General features: G+C 47.7%; 1 protein-coding gene across 7 annotated transcripts in view; it reads left to right on the top strand.

The window, feature by feature from the left end:
• RAD18 (RAD18 E3 ubiquitin protein ligase) overlaps positions 1 to 12,471 on the top strand; it is a 38,199-nt gene extending 25,728 nt beyond the window's left edge. The window contains exons 14-15 of one of the 7 annotated variants that reach the window (XM_090148494.1): positions 3,323 to 3,382; positions 9,576 to 12,471. In XM_090148494.1, the coding sequence (XP_090004620.1) occupies positions 3,323 to 3,358 (36 nt within the window). In that variant the 3' untranslated portion in view covers positions 3,359 to 3,382; positions 9,576 to 12,471. The other 6 variants (XM_090148493.1, XM_031605384.2, XM_090148497.1 and 3 more) reach the window with 6 other exon arrangements.
• The last annotated feature ends 7,453 nt before the right edge of the window (positions 12,472 to 19,924 follow it).

The raw sequence follows: 19,924 nt of genomic DNA, 5'->3' as shown, positions 1-19,924 counted from the left end.
AGTCAGGGCGCCCGTTTGCACTAAGTGGGGCTTCTTGGTGCTTGGCAGCTATTGATCAGGATGAAGGTCTGCATTTATCTGGTCACTTGCTTTGGCTTTGAGTTGAGCTTTAGTTCATCAGCTGGAGAAGGCATAATGTGCAGAGTGGAGGGTGCTGGATGGCAGCATCCCCTGGAGACCTCTCACAGACGTGGCTTTGTCAGAGCTAGCAGGGCAGCTGTGAGAGGGCCTTCCTGGCACTGCAGGCTGGGGTAACCAGAGTGCTGTCCTGGTCCTGGGGCTGATCGTCTCTAGCACGAGGCAGTACGTGTGAACTGTTTTCAACAGGGGAATAGCTGTCTTTTTTCAATTCTGTAGTTCAGTTTTGAGTTAATCTTGTGCTGCTGTGGGCCGGAGAAGGTGAACATCAAGTGTTAGATGGGAGCATTTCATCTTTGATTTTTTTGGCCTCAAATGTGAGTCCATTGCGAAAGGATGCTGCTGCTTCTCTGTTAATTCATACCTTTGTTCCAGCAGTTGTGAGCTGTAATGTATGGGCACAGAGCTGCGAGGGCTGTGGGTGGAGTCCTGGGGAGGCCATTTACAAAGGGGACAGCTGCTGGCCTCTGGTTTGTGCAGGGTATGGTGTCTGTGTAGGATAGGTGTCAGGGCATCAGACGCAGCTGTGGATTGGGCAACTTTGAGTCCTGAAAAGAGATGTGAGGTCACCAGCACTCTGCATTGCCTTGGCTGCCTGACACCCTGCACACTATGGCTGTTCGTCATAGGCAGGCTGGAGTTTGGAATGGGAGCAGGAAGCAGGGCAGGAAGGTAGAGAAAAATACTTGTCCTCGCTCCTTGTGGCTGGGCATTCACCTTCAAACAGAGCTGGTGACGTGAGAGAGCCTGCAGTTGGTGCCAACAGCGAGAACTGCTCCATGCACGTGCTGGAGTGCAGGACAGGCTGGTGAAAGGGTTCTGCTTGCTGAGCAGCCAAGAGGGAACTTAATCTGCCATAAAGCAAACAGAGACATTTGCTCCTTTCATTTTTAGAATGAGACGTTATTTGCGCTTGTCAGCTTTCTTCTATTTTAAGGTGGTGTGTTTATCTTTAAAAGGCAAAACCAAACCAAAACCTCACTAACAAAGGGAGAGCAGGAGTAAAATCCAGCTGATGATCAAGGATGGAGCAGTTCACTCGTTATTGCCTGTAAGTGCCCCAAGGAAGCTGACCCTCAGCCTGCAGTGGATGCTGCAGCCAAACCCTTCATGCCCTCACTGCGCTCCTCAGCTCTCTGCACCACGAGCATTTACATCTCAGAGCATTGCTGGTTTTGCTGTGAATTTACTCATCTGGAATTCTCAATGCAAGATAGGAGGAATAATTTTTATTAAAGGGAAGGACAGTAGATCTCTTGTAGGAAATTGTCTTGGATTTGGAGTCCAAGCCTGAAGGTGTGTTGTGCCGTGCCTGCTGGCTGGGAAGGCAGAAGTATCTGAAGGAATGAGCAAAACTGTAGCTGAATTCTGTTTGGCCTCACTGAGTTAAAATCTGTAAAACCAGCATGCAGAATGAGGTAGCTAGCTGTTTCTTTTCAATTTCATTCATTTTCTTCAGTTTAAGTGCAGGTTGTTCAACAATAAGGAGATATGGGAAGCTTTCTCTGAGGGAAAGCAAAATTATTTAAAAATTTGAACTCAGTTGGTCAATATTCCTCTTGTTTTAATATTAAGCATTTCAGTAAAGAGCTGAACATTGTTTTTTGATAATTGTTTTGCAGCTATCCATTTAGAGTTGTTTTTCCTCCTCACACATGGAAAATAGTACGAAGCATGGAGTCACTGCAGCTCAGTGTCAGGAGATGGCTCCATCTTTGTTTAAGAAGTTGATGTTTAGCACAGACGTAGATATGGGGAACTATCTTAGTGAGTGACTGCCTTGGAATGATGGACATGTTTGAAGAAATGCTGGAAAAAAGGGCAGATTGGCCACAGCTGGAAAACTCATAGTCCTGCAGACTATCTGTGGGTGCTCAGGTGTGATGTCCTTCATCGCTCAGTACAATGGAAGTGCAGGAGTTGACTTGGTTTGTGGGGGGCTCAGACCACTCTTGTGTTGATATCCCATTCTCTTACACAGGCACGTTCTGAGGTGGTAATTCCAGTACATCTTGTGCCTGGTTTTAAAATAGTTTGGTAGGCATAAACTTTGAAATATGCATGCAAATTATGAACTTGCATTATTGTGCTGAGTGCTAGCCAAATCTTTTCACTCATATTGTTTTGCTTGTAACAAACAGTTGATTAATGATAATAAGAATATATTTTTCAGGGCAATAAAGTACATGGTGTTCAGTCGTCAAACCTGTTCTTTTTCTATTTTAGGGAGCCAAACGCTAAAATCTCCCTGCTTCTTTTAATGTAACTGGAGCATCAGAGCAGGATTCAGAAGTATGATAACTCATTCCCTGGGCATCTGGCCTGTGTGCCGAAGATGAATTCTTGACAGAGTGCAAATTTTGGGAGTAAAAAATAAACCTGCTAGACTTCACAACTTTCCCTGTCACCATCATTTTTACAGTGTGCTTTCCTGTGTTCTTCCTTTGAGTATTTCAGGTCATCTTTAGTAGTGCAGTAAGAAATCCCTGGGCATGCTGGGGTTCCCTGATGTTCCCTCCAAGCACCCACGCGTGGTGCTGGGATTTGGGCTGCTCTCCTCCAGGTGCTGTGCGTGGTGGGATTGGTAATTGGTGCAGGGATGAAGCATTGTTCCCTATCTATGCAGTCACTGCTTTTAATTTTAGTTGCCTTTATCTCCAAATTAAAGCTGCTCTGTTGAGTAATGCTTGTAATTAGATAAATTTATGCAGCAGTTCATAAAAATTCCTGGGGAACCGCAGATGAGTTTCTAAAATTGCACAACACAACTTCAAAATCCATTTTGTTTTGGAATAATGTTCTTCATATGGCAGCAGTGCTTTGTGTGTATTTTCCCTGTTTTGAACTCCTCTGTGCTGTGCTCTGTGCCGCTGGTATTTTTCTCCTATGCGTGGTGCAGTCACTGTGCTGCTCATTTGGCCCTGAAGAGGAATGGGAGGTAGGGGGGAGACCGACTGGGACAGAATGAAGAAATCCTACCCACAGATAGGTGTTGCACACCGTTTTTTCATTTCCTCAAAGAAAGGAACCTTCTGGGCTTTGGTGGAAATGATTTCCCATTGCTGGTGCTGTGTGTAAGGTCTGTCTCATTTACAAGTTCTGCTGCCAGAATTAATCATTTTGTTTAGAGACCTTTGGTGTGAGCATTGTTAAAATAACTGACGTGTTTTGCTTTTCCCTTCAGCTCCAGTTCAGACATCTTGAGAGATCTGGAAGCTGAGATTTGTTCGGTGTCCTCTGACAGGTAGGTAGAAATAGGTGGAAAAATACTTGAGGCTGATTTCAGGTCTATTCTGGTTTGTTGAATCCTACATGTTTTCTGCAAGAGAGGCAAATGCCATTAAAACATCAGGTTCAGTGAGAACTTCCACAGTTATTGGAGGCAAAACTTCTACAGTGTTGTTGGTTTGCTGGAAAATAATGCATGGATGTTCCTAGAATCCCCAAAGGAGTGGCTGAAAATCATTGTTCCATAGTGTACATTGAGTATGGATGTATACTTAAAGACCCAACAAAACAAACACAAACTGATTTTTATGGGAAAACAAGAGACTAAATTACAATAGAAAATTAATGTTAGGTTGTTGCCAGTCCTCACCTGTATCTGTGTGTCTAGTTGAACGTGCTGGAATTGCAGCATTTGCTTTGGTTGACTTCTATTAGGAGAGAGAAGAGCACATTATTGTTTCTAGAATCTTAATGTCGTCTTTTCAAAGAACAAAAATCCCCTTCTGTTACTGGTAAGACTTACAGTTTGTGTCTGGCTGTGCAAGGTGATCTGTAAAGAAACACTGCAAAACCATCCGTTGATTCCTAAAGTAATGCAGTGAAATACATGACAGTGGAAATACATGACAGTAGAGAGCAAATGTTGGACTATCTGGGGATGCTGAAGGTGTGCAAGTATAGTGAGATTTATAGTAGTGCAGTGTTAGATCAGCTGAAAAGCTTTGTAGGTATCATACAAAGAAACTGGAATGAAGACTGATTGCATCTGTGACTTCTTCCATGGGTTAGAAAAATGTGTTCATTAGTCCAAGAAGAAATAGGAATGTTGAGTGTGGAAGTTGGATTCCCTAATGGGGTGTTTCTCTTCAGCAGTATTGGATGTTAATGTTAGTTATGACATATATCCAGAGCAAAAATAATTTGTTACTTTGATAATTTTCTTTACTCAGAAAATCTCAGTCTTTTGGTTGTTTTATTTGCATGGTACCAAGGTTTGGCCAGGTTGGTAAGTGCACAGGAATATTAATTAAGTCTGGTCTATGCATTTCATTATAGCTGTATTGTTCTTTGCAGAATTGTATCTTGCTGGTTGCAGCAGGGGAGAGCTTTGCTTTTGCAAGCTTAGTACCTGTGAAGGCATAGGCCAGCACGAAAACATTTCATAACCAGCACAGATTTTTGGTTTTGGGGCTGATCATCTCTCTCTGTTTTTGTTATGATGATTGGGTATTTACAAAACAAGTGATATGGAAGCTTCAGCTTTTGACATATTTTAGTACATAAGATAATTAACAGTATGCTTTGGAAATAATTTAGGATGGTCTGTATTTTGGCTTAGGTTCAAATGTCAATTTCTTAGTGAAGAGAACACTTCTAAATAGTCCTGTATTCAGACTTTTACATCCTTTTATATCTGTAATTCCAAATGACATTATTTGGTATTTGGGCATGAGGGCTGAAAACATTGCTGTGTGTAGCCCTAGAGGATCTCACTTTTGAGATGGGTGCTATGCTGAGGACAGGTCTAGCTGTGAAATTCAGTGGGGCTTCTCTCAGGACAAGACTATGTAGAAGAATCTCGGTTTAGAGATGGATGTGATGAGGGAGAATATGTTCGTCTATACTAACAATACAAATCTATATTACTGCTCTTATTTCTGCAGGATTTCTTTAACTGAAATGGAGAAAACAGTTCTTCATGAGCATTACTTGCTTTTGCCAAATGTGATTTTTCAGTACTTTTAAAACTATGTCATCTGTTCCATGTTTTTCACAGATGGGATTCAGAAGATTTAGGGTCTCTTGTGTCTCTGGAAGGGTTAAGCTCAAGTTGGAGCTCCAGGGGAAGCAGTCTGCAGGGGCTGCTCAGCAGTCAGAGTGTGGTCACTGGTTCTGGTTGACTGTGGCTGGGGAATGTGTTCCTGGGGGCAGGGAAGCAGAGCACTGTGCAGTGGGGCAGGGAGCAGCTGTGCGTGGTGCCAGCTGCACCATGGGCTGCTTTGGTGAGCTACAGGTTTCTTATGGTTTCACAGTGCAAGTCTCTGAAAGAGAATTTGATGCTATTTAAAAAAAAAAAAAGCTTCAAACTGTCAAACTTGTGCAAATGCTTTATTCTCCCTAAGCAGGTGAGAAAATGGCAGCAGTGATGTGGTGTGTTTGGATCTCAGTATCTGTGCCTTCATTCCCAAAGCAGCCTTCCCACTGCTTAGCGTTATGCTGAGGTTGGTCAGAGCAGCACTGCCTGTAGCACATCTCAAAGGTGTTGGAACAGTTCTGAACTGCAGCATGCTGTGCCTTTTAGAGATAGTGATCTGCTGAGCATCTTAATTTCCATGGTAGATCTAATAAAGAAGCAATAAATATTCATATTCTGTGTTTAGAGTGGATTGTCTATTTCATGAAGCACTTGATGAAAATTGAGACATTACTTAAATTCCCTGGAGTCATCTTTCATCTCTGCTAATTGTCTTATTTTGACACAAAGAGATTAGGCAGTAATACTCAAAAAATAAACCTGAGTATTTTTCTATGGCATACTTGCCATTTGTTTGTGACAATGCACAGATGGAGCAGATTAGGGGTACTTTAGTGACAATTTGCAGCATATTTTTAGCAAAACATCATTCCATTCCTGAAACTAACTTAAGCACGATTTAAGCATTCTCTGAGCTCTCAAAATTTTTTTCCTTGCTTTTCATATCCTCTGTTAAGTAACAAATCCACTTGCTGTGGTATAATGCTATTGGGACTACATAAATTCATATTACTCTATCTGATGAAATTGAGGCAGCATTTCAGGCCCTCAGTAACCTCTTGGTGACCATCTAATGAAAGCCTTATGGTTCTGTGATTGTATGGCAAGCAGAGTGCGAGTGCTGAGCTGCAGGGATTGCTCAGCTCCGTGGGCAGCATCGGATCTGAATGCCTAAAAATTAGTGTGGGTTTGATGAAAGGCTTCTGTGGCAACTTCACCATTCACACCTTAGCTAAGTTCTTCTGGAGAGCTGTTAGTGAGATTTCAGGGAGTAAGCTGGTGGATGTATTTCCTATAGGAGTGCATTGTGAAGTAAAGAATAAAAGGATGATGGGTCCCTAATTGTGCATAGTTGCAGTAAAATATCCCACCTACCTCAGAATATACTTCAGTGTTCTGAGAAACAAGCTCACCTCATTCTGAAAGAAGGGATGGGGGCTTTCCTGTTTCTTCCCCCTCCCTCTCAGGTGTTGGATGCCAGAAGTTGGAGCTCTGTCCTTGCCCAAGCCAACCACATTACCAAGTGAACCAAGGGGTATGGGAAGGGAACTACCTTTCCCAAGGATCAAATGTTGCTGTGGAAGGTCAGCCATGCATGCTTTGTGCTTTCACTATTGGTGGCACTGTGCCATGTGGCCAGCAGGTCAAAGCCGAAGAGTACAAAAATGTTCTGATCTATTGAAATGAATGTAAACCAAAGGAGTGGCTGGCAGCCCTGGTCCCAGCACAGTGGGCAGTGCCCTGCCTGGGGGTGAAGGTGTCCCGTTGGAATGAGAGCCTGCTCAGCTTAGAAGGACCTGTGATCTTCGTCTGCTGCTGTGTTCCTTCACTCAGGCCTGGCACCTCAGAGCAAGCACTGCAGGTGCATCCTGTTGTGCTCTCTGCCTCCTGCTCCCCACGCTGGGTCACGTACCTGAGCCTTGCCTGCTTTTCCCATCAGCCACACTCCTTTTTGGTCTGTGCTGGTGGTCACGATGTCTTTGCAGAGCTACTGGCAGAGAAATGGTCTAAAGTTCTAGTTCAGAAATTGTGTGGAAGGCTTTAATCCTTCAGATATAGACTCAGTTCCTGATGAAGCAAGCATCTTTGTGCAGGTATGTGTTAGTAGCAGGGCCTTACACACCTGAATTGCATGTGACCTGCTGTGGGATGCAGTTACGTATCTGAGCTCATCTGTTCCCTTTGGGGTTCTGCTGGCACCCAGGGGTATACAAATGTCAATGGCTTTGCAGATTCATGGCTTGAGAAGCATTTAATAATGTACTGACAGAGACCCTGTGTGCAGAAACTGCCTTTTTAAACCAAACCTCTAGGCAATGATTGCTTGTTTACCAGGGTATCTTTGGATGACGTTGTCTTTCTTTCCAGTTTCAATGCTGTTTCCATGCAGTGATTGCACTGCAGTGCTTTCTCAGCAATGCTACTTGTTCTGTATGCCAGGGTGTATGTTGGCAGCTGAGTTGCAAACAGGTTTTAAAGTCCCCAGGTTTCACCCAGCCCTGTACTGACCCTGGATCCCATCTGCTGACAAGTGAAACTGTTGCTTAGAAAGCATTAGTTCTTGGCTTATTTTATTTCTGCAGGGTTTGGGAAGGCTGACTGTAGAAGAGTGTAGCACTGGGTACTGCAGCAAATCGCAGAGCTGTTGTGTGGCATTGCTTTGTGTTGCTCAGTGCTCTCAGGGCTCCAGCATTCTGTTCTTCTAAACTTGCGTAATCGTAGCTGCTGTGAGCAGTGCCAGCTGAGACAGAGGGCACTGTGTGTGCAGGCTGATTGCAGTCAGTTGGTCTGGGGTGGTTTCTGTGACCAGTGCCATCTCTGGAGTAGTACTAGCTTAGGTTACTGTAAGTCACCTTGTCAACTTCGTGCTGTTATTTCTGAGTCTTCTTGGTGGGTTTTTATTTGAATTCACATAGAAACTAATTAATCGCTCATTTAATTCAGTGCTAACTTTTAGTGTTTGTAACCTATCTTAAGTTCAGCGGAGCAAAAGTAGAAAACATGAGGTTTCCTTGCAAAACAAAATCTGGACAAAGATGACACAGAAGTGCTGTCTGGGTTATCTGCAGAGTGGTGGCATCCTTCCATGTGTAGGCACTTTATGTGAATAAAAACCAAACCCATTGTTTTCAAGAGCTTTAGACTTAAATGTAATTATTTTGTTGTTGGATGTTTGGTGTTGAAGAAATGGGAGATTCTATAGAGGGCTTGTCATAGCCTTTGGGGATGTTAGGACATGCTTTGTGATAGTATTGTCCAAATGTAGTAGGTAAATGAAGCTCAGGCTCACTGTGGAGCCTATAATCTAAAGCACACAAAGCCAGTGAAGAAAATGGAAAGCAATACCAAGAGGCTTGAAGGATAATTGAGTAGCAAATCAAATGAGCAATCATACTAGAAAATCAAATTGCTTGGCTGCCTGTGCGGCCGTGCTGCTTGTCAGAGCTGCTCACAAGCAGAGCAGGCAGCTGTGAGCTCCGCTGTGATCTGCAGTGCTGCGTGCTTTGTGGCTGGGCAGGAGGAATCGTGGGGAGCTGCTAGAGGCTCTGGGATGCACATTGTTCCTGCTGATCTGTGTGTGTGTGCATCTTGCTGCTGTCAACAGGGAAAGGACTTCAGTGTTTGAGTTTCTTAGAATCACAAGGTTGGAAAGGACCTACAAGATCACCTAGTTTAACCATCCTCCTATTACCATTACTACCCACTAAGCTACTAAACTGTATCTCATAGCACCTCATCCAGACTCTTATCCAGATTTCATCTTATTTCCAGTTGTGAATTTCCTGTTTAAGCCAAATGAATAGTCCTCATAGGGTAGATTCATCCTAGCAAATGGCTTTTAAAAAAATGTGTTTATGAAGAATGTTAACTAGTAATAGCTATTCACGGGCAAGAGCAGTATCTTTCACATCAACTCTGTGTGGTGTTCCAAGCTCAAAGCAGGTTGATGGAAATTAGCTGTGTAATTTAAATAAGGCTAGCTTAATTTTTTTTTCCTTTAAAATTAACTGTAACTGAAATGAAAATGCTACTTTGAGCTTCCAGTGCAACATTCCTTGTCCATAATGAGAAGAGCCTCAGGTGAAGGGTTGCAGCTGGAAGGTGGAGCCCCACGTGTTGTCCTGGTGGGACAGCCACCCCACAGCTGCTGTCCCTCCTTTTGGTGGCTGTGCTGTGCATGACTGTTCCATGCACACCTTTGCTGATGTCATGTGAGTGTGCCAGCACTGGAGGCTGTGGGTGAAGAACTGGGAAGGCTGTTACTCCTTCTGCTCAGATCTGTTCCAGGACAGACCTGCTCAGACATGGAGCGTGTTTCTGTTCATGCCCTAGTGGGATTGTGTGCTGTGGGTACTGTGCACGCAGTGCCTGCTGTGTCTTTGTACAGCCTTCAGCATCTGTCTGTTCAGAGCACCTTGGAAACCATATTTTCCACTTTTTTTTTTTTTCCCAGCAACTGTCTTCTGGACCTGAGAACTAGCAAGAGGAAGGCGTGCCAGTCCCGGCTGCCAGGAGGGGATCGACTGCTTCCCAGGAGCAAGAGGAAGAAGAGCTGATGCTGTGGGGCCACTGGGCTCAGGTAGTGCAGGAGGCTTAAGGCTGAGAAGTGCTTCTTAGACTTCTCCTGTTTCCAGTGTATTAGGGTGCTTAATAAAGTGTTGAATTCTTGCATAACTGCCATTCAAGCTGCCTTAAAATAACCAAGTGAGTGCACAGGCACTTCTGTTTGCAGCACTGTGTCCCATAACTGTAATGCTGCTGGGGGTGCTGGGTGAACCCTCCTGCAGCCAAGCAGTGGTTCTGTGTGGCAGTGCAGCCCTGCCTGCTCACGTGTGCAGTGCGGGCTTTGCAGGCTGTGGCTGCATGGAAACCCTTCCCCTCTTTGAGCACCACACCAGAAGGGCAATAGATTTGTTTGATTTGGTGTAATTTGGTTTTCTGCTAATGAAATAAACTGTAAACTCAAATGCAGAAATGCGCTGCTTTTGAATACATCCTTGGAAGCTTGTCCATTAGCAGGTGTTGCTATTTCAGCTTTGTGTTATAGCTGAAAGAAATTGGAAGGTTCTGGGGCATTGAGTGTTCTGGCCTTAAAATAAATATGCAGCTGGGAGCAGGCACTGTGCTTCTGGAACTACTCCATGTAGTGTGGAATCAATGTGATTTTTGTTTGGAAGAACTGTGTCTGTGGCAAGTGTGGGGCAATGCCTCTGTGGGACGGAGAAAATGCAGAGGGAAAAATAGGAAGCAGATTTTTTTGTTTGGTTGGCTGTCAGTAAGACCATGCTTTCTGAAAGAGAGCAAATATTGACTTATGCTTTTAGGTCCACCTTTAAATCATAGTAATCAATGACGAACAAAAAAATACTGTGTGCACTTTGCCAGAGAAGAGTAGGGATGTATGTAATGGTCAGTGTCAGACTCACTGCAGCAGGTCAGCTTCCATCCACTGCTGTGCATCCCAGGTCTTTATCATTATGGTTTGATTGTATTTGAGTTAATAGTAATTCATTTTCTTGATGATATTCATTGTCATGCACAAAACATCCTCAAAAAACTCTTGTGGGTAACATTGGGGCACACACCATGAGCTGTGGCACTGAGGAGAGCTGTGAACACTCCTCTGGCAGGAGCTAAAGGGCTGTGCCTTTTGGCCTATGTTCTGCAGAGCTGTATTGGTTGTGCTGATGTGGAGCTCTGGTTCTGATGCAGTGTAAGTGCATCATGGCTCAGGATGAGTCAAACCCACCTTTCTCCAGTTAGCACTGGTGCAGGGTGGGTGCATGAGGTTATGGCATCACTCTCTTGGTTTCAAGTGCAGTGGCAATCTGAGCAGTTGGGCTGCAGTGCTGCCCATCTGCTGAGCCCAGCTGTGGCAGTGCAGTCTGAGTGCTGTGTGCTGCACAAGGACTGCAACTCTGCTGAGTCAGCAGGGAAACAGCCCCAGCGGGAGCTTTCCTCATTAATACCTGTGTGATTGTATCAATAGCTGAGGCTTTTTGTTGGCTTTGAAGCCGGATGCTGCTTGTGGAGTTAAATCTGTAGTTGATGGCAATAAATCCTGACTTGAGAGGAAAATATACTTCCATTTCCAGAGGGGATAAATAGTCTAATTCATTAAGTGAGTATGGGCTGGAGAGTACTCAGAAAAATCAATACAGAAGGTGAGTGAGGCAGGGCGAGGAGCCAGGCACTGTGCTTGCCTTTCTGTTCTGGTGGGGAGCAGGGGGCTGGCATGGGATGCTGGGCAGCACTGCAGCGCCGGCTCTTCGCAACCAACCCACTGACCAAAGGGAATTCACTATTAAAAAACATGAATGCTGTACTTGGTTGCATTAAAACCTGCAGAGCTGTGCATGAGCCCTGCTCCTGTGGGTGGCTGCTGCTCTGTGAGGTCGCTACCAGCACTGCAGTGTGTGTCCCCTTGTGTGAGAGGAATGTGGTAAAGAACCACGTCCTTCAAAAGATGAATACCCTGAGCATGGCACAAGCTGAAGCTTTGGGAATTTGTGTTCAGACACAGTCCCTCCAAGCAGGAAAGCAGAGTGTGATCCTCCTCAGCTGAGTTTCTGAGGACTCCTTCCTACATGCCCGTGGGGAGGCACGAGGCTTTGTAACAGTTCTTACATCTTTGGAAATGTTCCGAATATGAACTGCTCTATTGATGTTTGCAGTGAACCAAACCGTGGCCTGATGTCTTACATCTGCAGCAGGCTTTCCCCAAAGAGCCATTTTAAGTTGAAATAAAACGCAGATTTTTATTTCTTATGTGCATCCCATTCATCCTTTGCAAATACAGTCCTCAGCTGCTTATTTTTTTTATATTGATTGTGTCCTTTAAATCAAGGGTTGCTTGTGTTATCGGTGTCAGCTGCTGTCCCACCTGACCACTGCCCTGGGGGGGAGCTTGGCTGCTGCCCATCAGGTGTGTCCCTCCCATCACACACCTCGCTCTCCCTTTCCAGCTCAGGATGCAGCCCAGGAGATGACAGCCTGCTTTGGGGTGTGGGGGAGAGGCTGCTTTGGGAGCACTGGCGCTTGGGTTTTCAGTGGGATTTTTTTGTGCTGCTCAGTAGGAAATGGATTCCTTCCCCCTTCCAAGGTAGCTCAGAAGGTGCCCCTCAAGAAAAGCAAGGCTCCTTTGCCTGAAGCTCCCTGCAGGAGTGCTGCCACCACTCCAGCCCCACTCTGCTGCCCACTGCTCCCTTCAGGAGCCCTGAACCTCTTTCCTTGGATGCCGGGCGCAGAGCTGAGTCCTGCTGGGCATTCTCTGCATCCTTCATTGGGCCACAGTTTGACCATTGCTCATTTCAGAAGTTCAAACTCCTAGTGAATAACATCATACCACTGGTAAAGCTGCTAAAAGAGCTTTGCACAAAATTGCGTGAAGGTAAATTCATGGTGAAAGCAAAACTGCAAGCAAAGCATCACCAGGAAGGTTTTCCGAAGGAAAACTTCACTTTTGGGCTGTATGGAGAAAGTGGTAGTTCAGCCATAACTGCTGTTGGGTACTGCAAAGGTCTCTGCCTGCAGCACAGAGCACCTGAAGTGCTCTGACAATAAACCAACCCATCTCTTCTCTGTGAGCAATACTACTTATATGCATGGTTGGAATGTGAGCTCAAACGAGTTCCTAATTGGCAATTGCTTTCCTCGTTTACCCTGTGGTCTCTGCTATCGTGTCTGTGTGTGCTGGCGGCAGATGAGCATCTGTGTCAAGTTCCTCTTTGCCCAGGGTGATAAATCATAATAAATCACTGCTGGAGATCTTTGCTAAGGCAGATCCATGCTGCAGCTGTGCGCACCTCTGGCTGCACTCTGCTGGCACTGCAGTCGGTCCCCGCGGGGCACTGCCTCGTGCAGCACTGTGCGTGGCAGGGTGAGGCTGCACTGGTGTCAGTGCTCAGCTCTGCAGAGCTTGGGAGCAGAAATATTTACATTATCCCTCAGCCGGGTGCTGGAAGGTGTCAGCTTGTGATGGAAAGCACAGCGCTCTGCCGTGGGTGGCAGTGCTCTGAGGCTCCCCATGCAGAGGGCTGTGCTGCTGTGTGGTTGGCTTTGTGCTGCCAGGCCTCAGAGCTGAGCTCTGCACGGTGACAGCCGCTGATGGGAAGGGGCTGTGCTGTGGGATGTTTGGGCTGTGCCCTTGTGGATGGCAGCAGGTTGTGCTGTTCCTGTGCATCCTGGAGCTATTCGGAAGCAAAGCCCACAGCTCTGAGGAAAGCACCTGCACGGCTTCTGATACACCTGATAGGTGAAACTGTCTGCATTGACCTGCTGCCACCACTCGCTGTGCTGCAGTTGGGAATAATTGCCCTGGTGGTTTTATTTCTGTAGTTAACTGTGCAAAAGCCTTACTTTTGCTCTTGCCTTGTTCCTGGAGCAGCAGCAGCAGATGCTGTGCTTTGGGTGGAGCAGCAAAGGACTCTGCTTTGCTCAGCTGATGGCAGGTGCTGCTGTGATCCACGTGCTGCTGCAGTATTTCTGTGCTGGATCCACTCAGGTGCAGACCAGGTGTCTACATGGGGCCTTCTCCCTTCAGGGAGCTGAGCCTTGGGTAATGCAGACAGCAGTTCCCATCCCCTCCTGTAGCAGGCTGGTCCCTGCCCAGAGCAGGACTGCTAGGCACTTTGGAACTCATTTCACAGCCTGGATACTTTAGAAATGAAAGAAAATATTTTGTTTTCCCGGGAGTATTGATTGCTGGCATGAGCGGCACCTGGAGCCCTTCTCATGCTGTGATGGAGAGCACTGCAGTCATAAAGGGACTCCATAAAGCAATGCTTCTCCCTGCAGTGTTGGGGCTGTGGTGCTGCCCAGTGCTGGCAGCCCTAGCAGAGGTACATCTTTACAAAAGCCTTTTAACATTCTTTTTTTTCTTCCCCTCCACATTATTAAATACCTATATTTCCTGGTTGTAGCTGAGCAAATAACTCATCATGCGTGCTTTCTGCAGAGAGTTCAGCTGCACTGCTTGCACAGCTCTCGCAGTGATTAGCAGTGGTTTACTGCACAGTGGCTCTCTGTGCTGGGCTGATGTCTGCTCTGCAGTCCATCCTCAGGTCTTCCAAACCCCTTCACTGTGACACCAAAGTGTGGGCTCTGAGCGAGAGCATTTCTGTCTGCGAGTGCTGTCAGCAGTGAATGCACTTCTGGAAGTATCTTTTGGTACCAGCTCCTATCCCTCTCCACTCTCCAGCAATAGAGTACAGGCCCTGAATGCAGCTGGAGGTGTTCCACAGGTGTTTATTTGGACAACAGCACAGTGCTACAGCAGCCCCGGCCGTGGCACTCACAGCCCTGGCTGCAGTTGGCTCAGGGCTGCACTTCCCCACCATTTCTCACTGCTGTGCTGCACTGCCAGCAGCTGTGATGGTGCAGCCCACGGCCCCAGCCTTCCCCTGGGGCACAGCCAACGCGTGCCAGGGTGCAGTGGTGGTGGCTGGGTGCCCAGGAGGGACTCTGACTTTCACCAAAGAATTTTATAGGGGGCAAATTTCACTCTCAGCACTGAAGGACAGAGTTAGGAGTGCAAAGAGGAGTTTTTCAGTGTTGTGAGTCAGATTCTCCTCTCCAATGTCTGCTCAGTTGAACAGCCCAGTGACGAATGGCGTGTGCATGCTGTGGGAATGGCAGATTTGTGAGCCCTTCAGTGGGAGAAGTGATCTCCCTTGCCACTTTCAGGACATGCTGCTGATGGTTTATAGCCCTTTCATAGCAGTGAGTTTGAGCTCAGTCTCCCATCCTCAAATTTTCATTCTGCTTTTCTGTGCTGGGGCTACATCAGGTTCAGACACAGCGCCGGGCAGTGTGTGAAGGGCTGAGAGCGTCCTCGTGGTTGGCAGCAGTGGGGTGAAGTATCACAGGTTTGGGGAAACGCAGGTCAGGTGTGTGGCAAAAAGCACTACAGGAGCAGTGAGGGCAACGGCAGCCGATGTGAGCTCAGACAGTGAGGAGCCATTTTAATGCTGCAGAGCCTTCAAATGCCCAGTGTAAAAGACAAACCCTGTGCCAGAGCTTGTAAAAAACGTGAGTGGTGTTTGTAAATAAGGCTGTTCTCCACCTGAGCCCACTGTGGGTACAGCACCGTGTGGCAGCCTGCAGGGAACAGCACTGAGCCTCTGCAGCAGCAGCAATGTGCTTTGTATAAAAATCCATGTGAAAATAACACCACCACCACCTGCTTTTTTTCTTCCAGGTGGAGTGGACTCCAGTGATTCCATTAGGGGAGAATTGAGTTACTCTGCTTTCTGTCAGCCAGGGACCTGCCCTGTGCTCAGTGGTGAGATGAGGCAAAATGAAGCTAACCTGACCATTATAGATGATTACTCAAAAAGAAAAATGACTTGGGTGATAATTGCTGCAGAATGGATGGGCTTTGTGCACATACGTGCTGTACCTTCTGAGGCGCTGTGCCCCTGACCCAGCCAGACAGAGCTTCTTTAAATGCCACGCTGGAACAAAGCAGCCCGTTGGTTCCTGAGCCCAGCACTGTGGTGTGGTCCCCCCGCACACAGGGGAGGTCAGCATGGAGCCCTGCCTGCTGTGTCTGTCGCTGTGCCCGGGGTGCAGAGCCAAGTGCTGAGTTAAGGGGTGAGCTCTGCTCTGCTGTGCGCTTTCACTCCGTGGGCCGCTTTCCCCTGAGCTGCCAATTGATGTAGGAGCACCTCGTAAAACCCAGACCTGCAGCCTTCAGGTGCTGCCATGGTATCTGTGACCCTGCAGCGCAAACTCAAATGTTGCTGCTGTGCCATGCATCGTCTGCACCTCCTGCATTAGGGAAGGCAACGTGACGTGGCAGAGGATGTCCTGCAGGCAGCAGGAAGGAGCCGGGCTGCTGCTGGGTGGTGGCCCCTGGGGGACGTCGGGTGGGTGGGGATGGAGCGGCCACCTATCAGCAGCATTCATGGTGTGCAAACTGCTGCGGCCACAGATAATGGCAGTTTCATTGCAAATCAACCCCAGAACCCTGCTACCACCGTAATCGGCGTGTTGTGATAATGAAGCAATTACTTGAGGTTGTAGAACTGAGGCAGAGCTGCTACGGCACATTAAATACAGACATAAGTCAAACTCTTTTGCTGACGGCCTATTGGGATTAATTTGTTGTAGCACTTGTTGTTGAAGTCACCACCTACAGTCTGAAACAGTTATGCTTGCTGAAGTTGGAGGTTTTGCATAATGAATATATACTGTATGTGTGATAGATATGTAAGCATCTTCACCCATGTACTCCGAGTCTCTGAGTCCAACCACAAGCCCTCAGCGCTCACCAGAACAAGTGGGCAGTAACACCCAAGGTGGGCTCCCAGCAGCCCCTCCTGCCCATAGCTGGGGATGGAAGGAGCGATGGAGCCCTGCTGGAAGGCCCTGGGCTGCAGGGGGGCAGCAGTGGGGTGAGGGCCCCCTGGGAGCTGCAGTGTGGTGGGACTCAGCTCCAGGTCCAACACAACATTTCAGCTGCATTTTCATAATTAAACCCTGGGCAGTAAATGTATTTCTTCAACATTTGGATGTGAACTAGCTCTTGGATGATGGTGCTGCTGCTGCTTCTTCTATATTACAAATCCTTCCTTCTTTCTGTTTACAAACCTCCCCAGCTGGGTCACTGTAGGGGCTCCCATGACCAGTCGGCAGGTGCTGCAGTTGCTGATTGCAGACAGAACTTTTCCACATGCTACAAACCAGTGAGTGCAGCTGTGGGTCTGCCCTGCTCTGTGCTGCCGTTGCCTCCTGCCTGCAGTTTGTGCAGTTTTGGGGGCTGGCAGTGTGGTCGTGCTGCACTGCAGTGCTGTGTGGTGCTGTGGTGCAGTGCTGCAATGCGTTGCTGCAGCAAGGTGCTGCAGTGGGGCCAGTGCAGTGCTGTGCTGTGCTGTGCTGTGCTGCAATGCCACAGGTAGCTCCCCCTGCATCCCTGGGTCAGGAGCAGCAGCACAGCTGGCCCTAAGCCCTACAGCTGCTGTGTTTCGATGAATTGCCATGCTCCAGGAGGCTGCAATTAGCGGTAATTAATACTTTGCTTTCTTTACCAGTACTTGATGCTAACCTCCTAACCTAACCTTTTAAAGCCTGAATCTAATTTCTAGTTTTCACCTCACTTGGAGTATAAGGTTAGCAATTAGAAGATGAAGTAAAGCAGCAGGTGAAGCTGTGCAAGTAGGAAGTCCTTAGGGTGAGAACATTGCTTCAGTGAGCAGTGAGGATGGAGGTAGAGGTGTAGCTGGGGGTTTGGAGACCCTGCATGTGGATTTCTGGCTGTGCATACTGTGCCATTACCTCTATGCGTACGAAGTGACTTCATGAAACTTCAGTGGAAGAACTTTGTCAGTCTTTTCCCACTAAGAAGGATGGCCAAAAGTCTCTTGGCTCTTCACCAACTCTGGGGCAGATGGCCATGGGACATCTCTCTGCTGTCCGGGGCTGATGTTCCAGCCCTGGTTGTTCCACCACAGGGGGGGGTCTGAAAATATCCTGGTCACATCGTGGGTTGAATCCACTTATGGTTGGGAAGAACCTTGTTTTTAGGTTGAATCATGTCTCTTTTTATAGCCTGATGGTTGTGTTACTGTGATTGCAATTTCCAGCCCAAAGCAGCGCCTGCTTGGGTTAACGATCCTCGTCATGCAGAGCACAGGGGAACATATTTTGCTCGTTTCCCAGAAAAAAGCGTCTCCTGGGGATGCTCTGTGCACTGCTTTGTGTCCCCACTGGAGGCTGGGAGCAGAACTGGTGCTGCCTGAACCCACCCCCACTGGCAGCCCGGGGCGGGGGCTGACCCTGTGCCCTCCCTGCTCACCCCATGCTCAGTGAGCTGCTCGGTGTGCAGAGCGTCCCCAGGAGGTGCTGGGCCTTATGGGGTGGGCTGGGTTGAGTAGGGGGATCTCGGAGGTCTTTTCCAACCAGAATGACTCCCTGGTTCCACGCCTTCCCTCAAGCACACTGGGCACTACAGCAGGGCTCTGTGGGCTCTGCTGCCGTCCCCATCCCCACAGCCCCGTGCTCTGGGAACCTCTGGCAGGGCAGCAGCACACTGTGCACTGGTTTGCAATTAGTAACAATTAATTAGCCGTGATTGTGAATGACAAATGACAACTTGGTTTTTCGATTTGCTCGTTAATTCCTGATGGGTTTAGTTTTCATTTGTGCCCATCAGACCCCTGTGTGTGCTGGTTCCTTTTAGGAGCCAGCTGAGGACAGTCCCACTGCTGCTCTGCTGAGATGGGGGTGAAAGGGCTGAATGTGTCTGAAGGAGGGATGACCAGCATACAGCAGGGCTTGGTTTCCTTTTGTCTTAGTTTGCATAACTGAATATTGCTGCAAAAGGACCTGTGCTGAGGGCCTTCAGAAAACTCCTGCCTCTTGTACTCCATTGTGTTGGTTTTAAAGTAATGATTGTACTGAGAAAAACAAATCTGAGGAATTATGATAGAAAAAAAGCCCAGCACGTAGAAGAGAATGAGAAAATGGTGACCATAGGGCCCACGTGACTGGTGCCCTGGTTGATATGGGGTGGGGGGAGCAGCAGCAACGCAAGGCTGGGTGAGCAGAGTGCAGTGTGGTCTGTGCTGAGTGCAGCAGTGGGTTGGCAGCTGGCTGCATGCACAGAGCGGGGCTGCAGCCAGGAGGAGGTGAACACGTAACTGCAAATGGGGAATAATTGGTGATGCAAAAAAGGCTGGAATAAATGGAGCTGGGCCTTGCTTTCAGATGAAGCCCTGCTGTGGGCCATCAGCTGCCCCACACTGCGCTCCCAGAGCAGAGCTGTGCACACAATTTGCTGAGGGCTGCATCCCTCTTATCAGACGGCACAGATTTTGCTGAGGTGGTGATAAGCAGTAAAATCAGTTCTGTTTCCTTCATACAAATGTGCATGCATTAATCACATAATTTACATGTGAATCTGTATTAAAATCAGTATGCATATATGCTTAGTTTTTGTTCTGGTTCCTCTGGCTTTCTTAGAACACGAGAAGATGTGATGCTCACTCACATAGCTGTGCCTCATTCTGTCTCATACAGACACCGCAGGGTTCTGTAGCTGCCCACGAGCTGCAGTGTGTGAGTGGTCCCACCTGTGTGTGGGGGGATGTCCCACAGCACCAACATGAGGCTCAGGAATATGTTGCTTTGTGCTCTGGTTTTGCAGGTCCCACAGAATTTACTGCTGCATTGTTCTGACTGCTTCATAAGCACCCGAAACCCTCCGTCCCTTTCCTCTGCTCCAGATTGGTCCTGAATTTTGGGCTGCGTTTTCAGATTTCCTTTTTTAGCAGTGATTTGGGATAACCGAGTTTGATTTGGTACAGAGGCGCACACACGAGAAGTGCACCTTCAGGAGGTCCCACGTGCAGTACTGCCTTCTTACTGGGGATGGTTACTGAGGTAATTGGTGACGGTGCTGGCTTGATGCCAGCAGTGTTCAGACCGCGGGAGCAGAGGCTTTCAGAAGGAGGGGATTCCTCTGGAGGAAATGGTTTGACTCCCTTGAACCTCACAGTGACACGATGGAAACGGATCTCAGCACGGAGCGCTCTGCGCTGGCGGCTGGGACTCAGTGTTCCCAGATAAATGAAGGGAGGGAGGGAAGAAATGGTCCTGATGCACAGCAGGAACTCGTGCAAGTTCTCTTCTGTTGAGAAGCCCTGAGACTGCAGCACCTGTCTGTGTGCAGTCGGTCCCTGCAGCTTTTCCCCTTCAAGTAATGCTTTGATGCAGATTCCAAAGGCAGATCCGCTCCTGGCACAGCTGCTGCGCAGAGCTGCAGCTGTGCGTGGCATGGAGCAGGAATGCTGGAATGATGGC

Source organism: Phasianus colchicus, chromosome 11, assembly GCF_987193195.1.
Source record: "Phasianus colchicus chromosome 11, bPhaCol1.hap1.1, whole genome shotgun sequence".
NCBI lineage: Eukaryota > Metazoa > Chordata > Aves > Galliformes > Phasianidae > Phasianus > Phasianus colchicus.
This window is presented reverse-complemented; position numbering and strand designations above follow the sequence as displayed.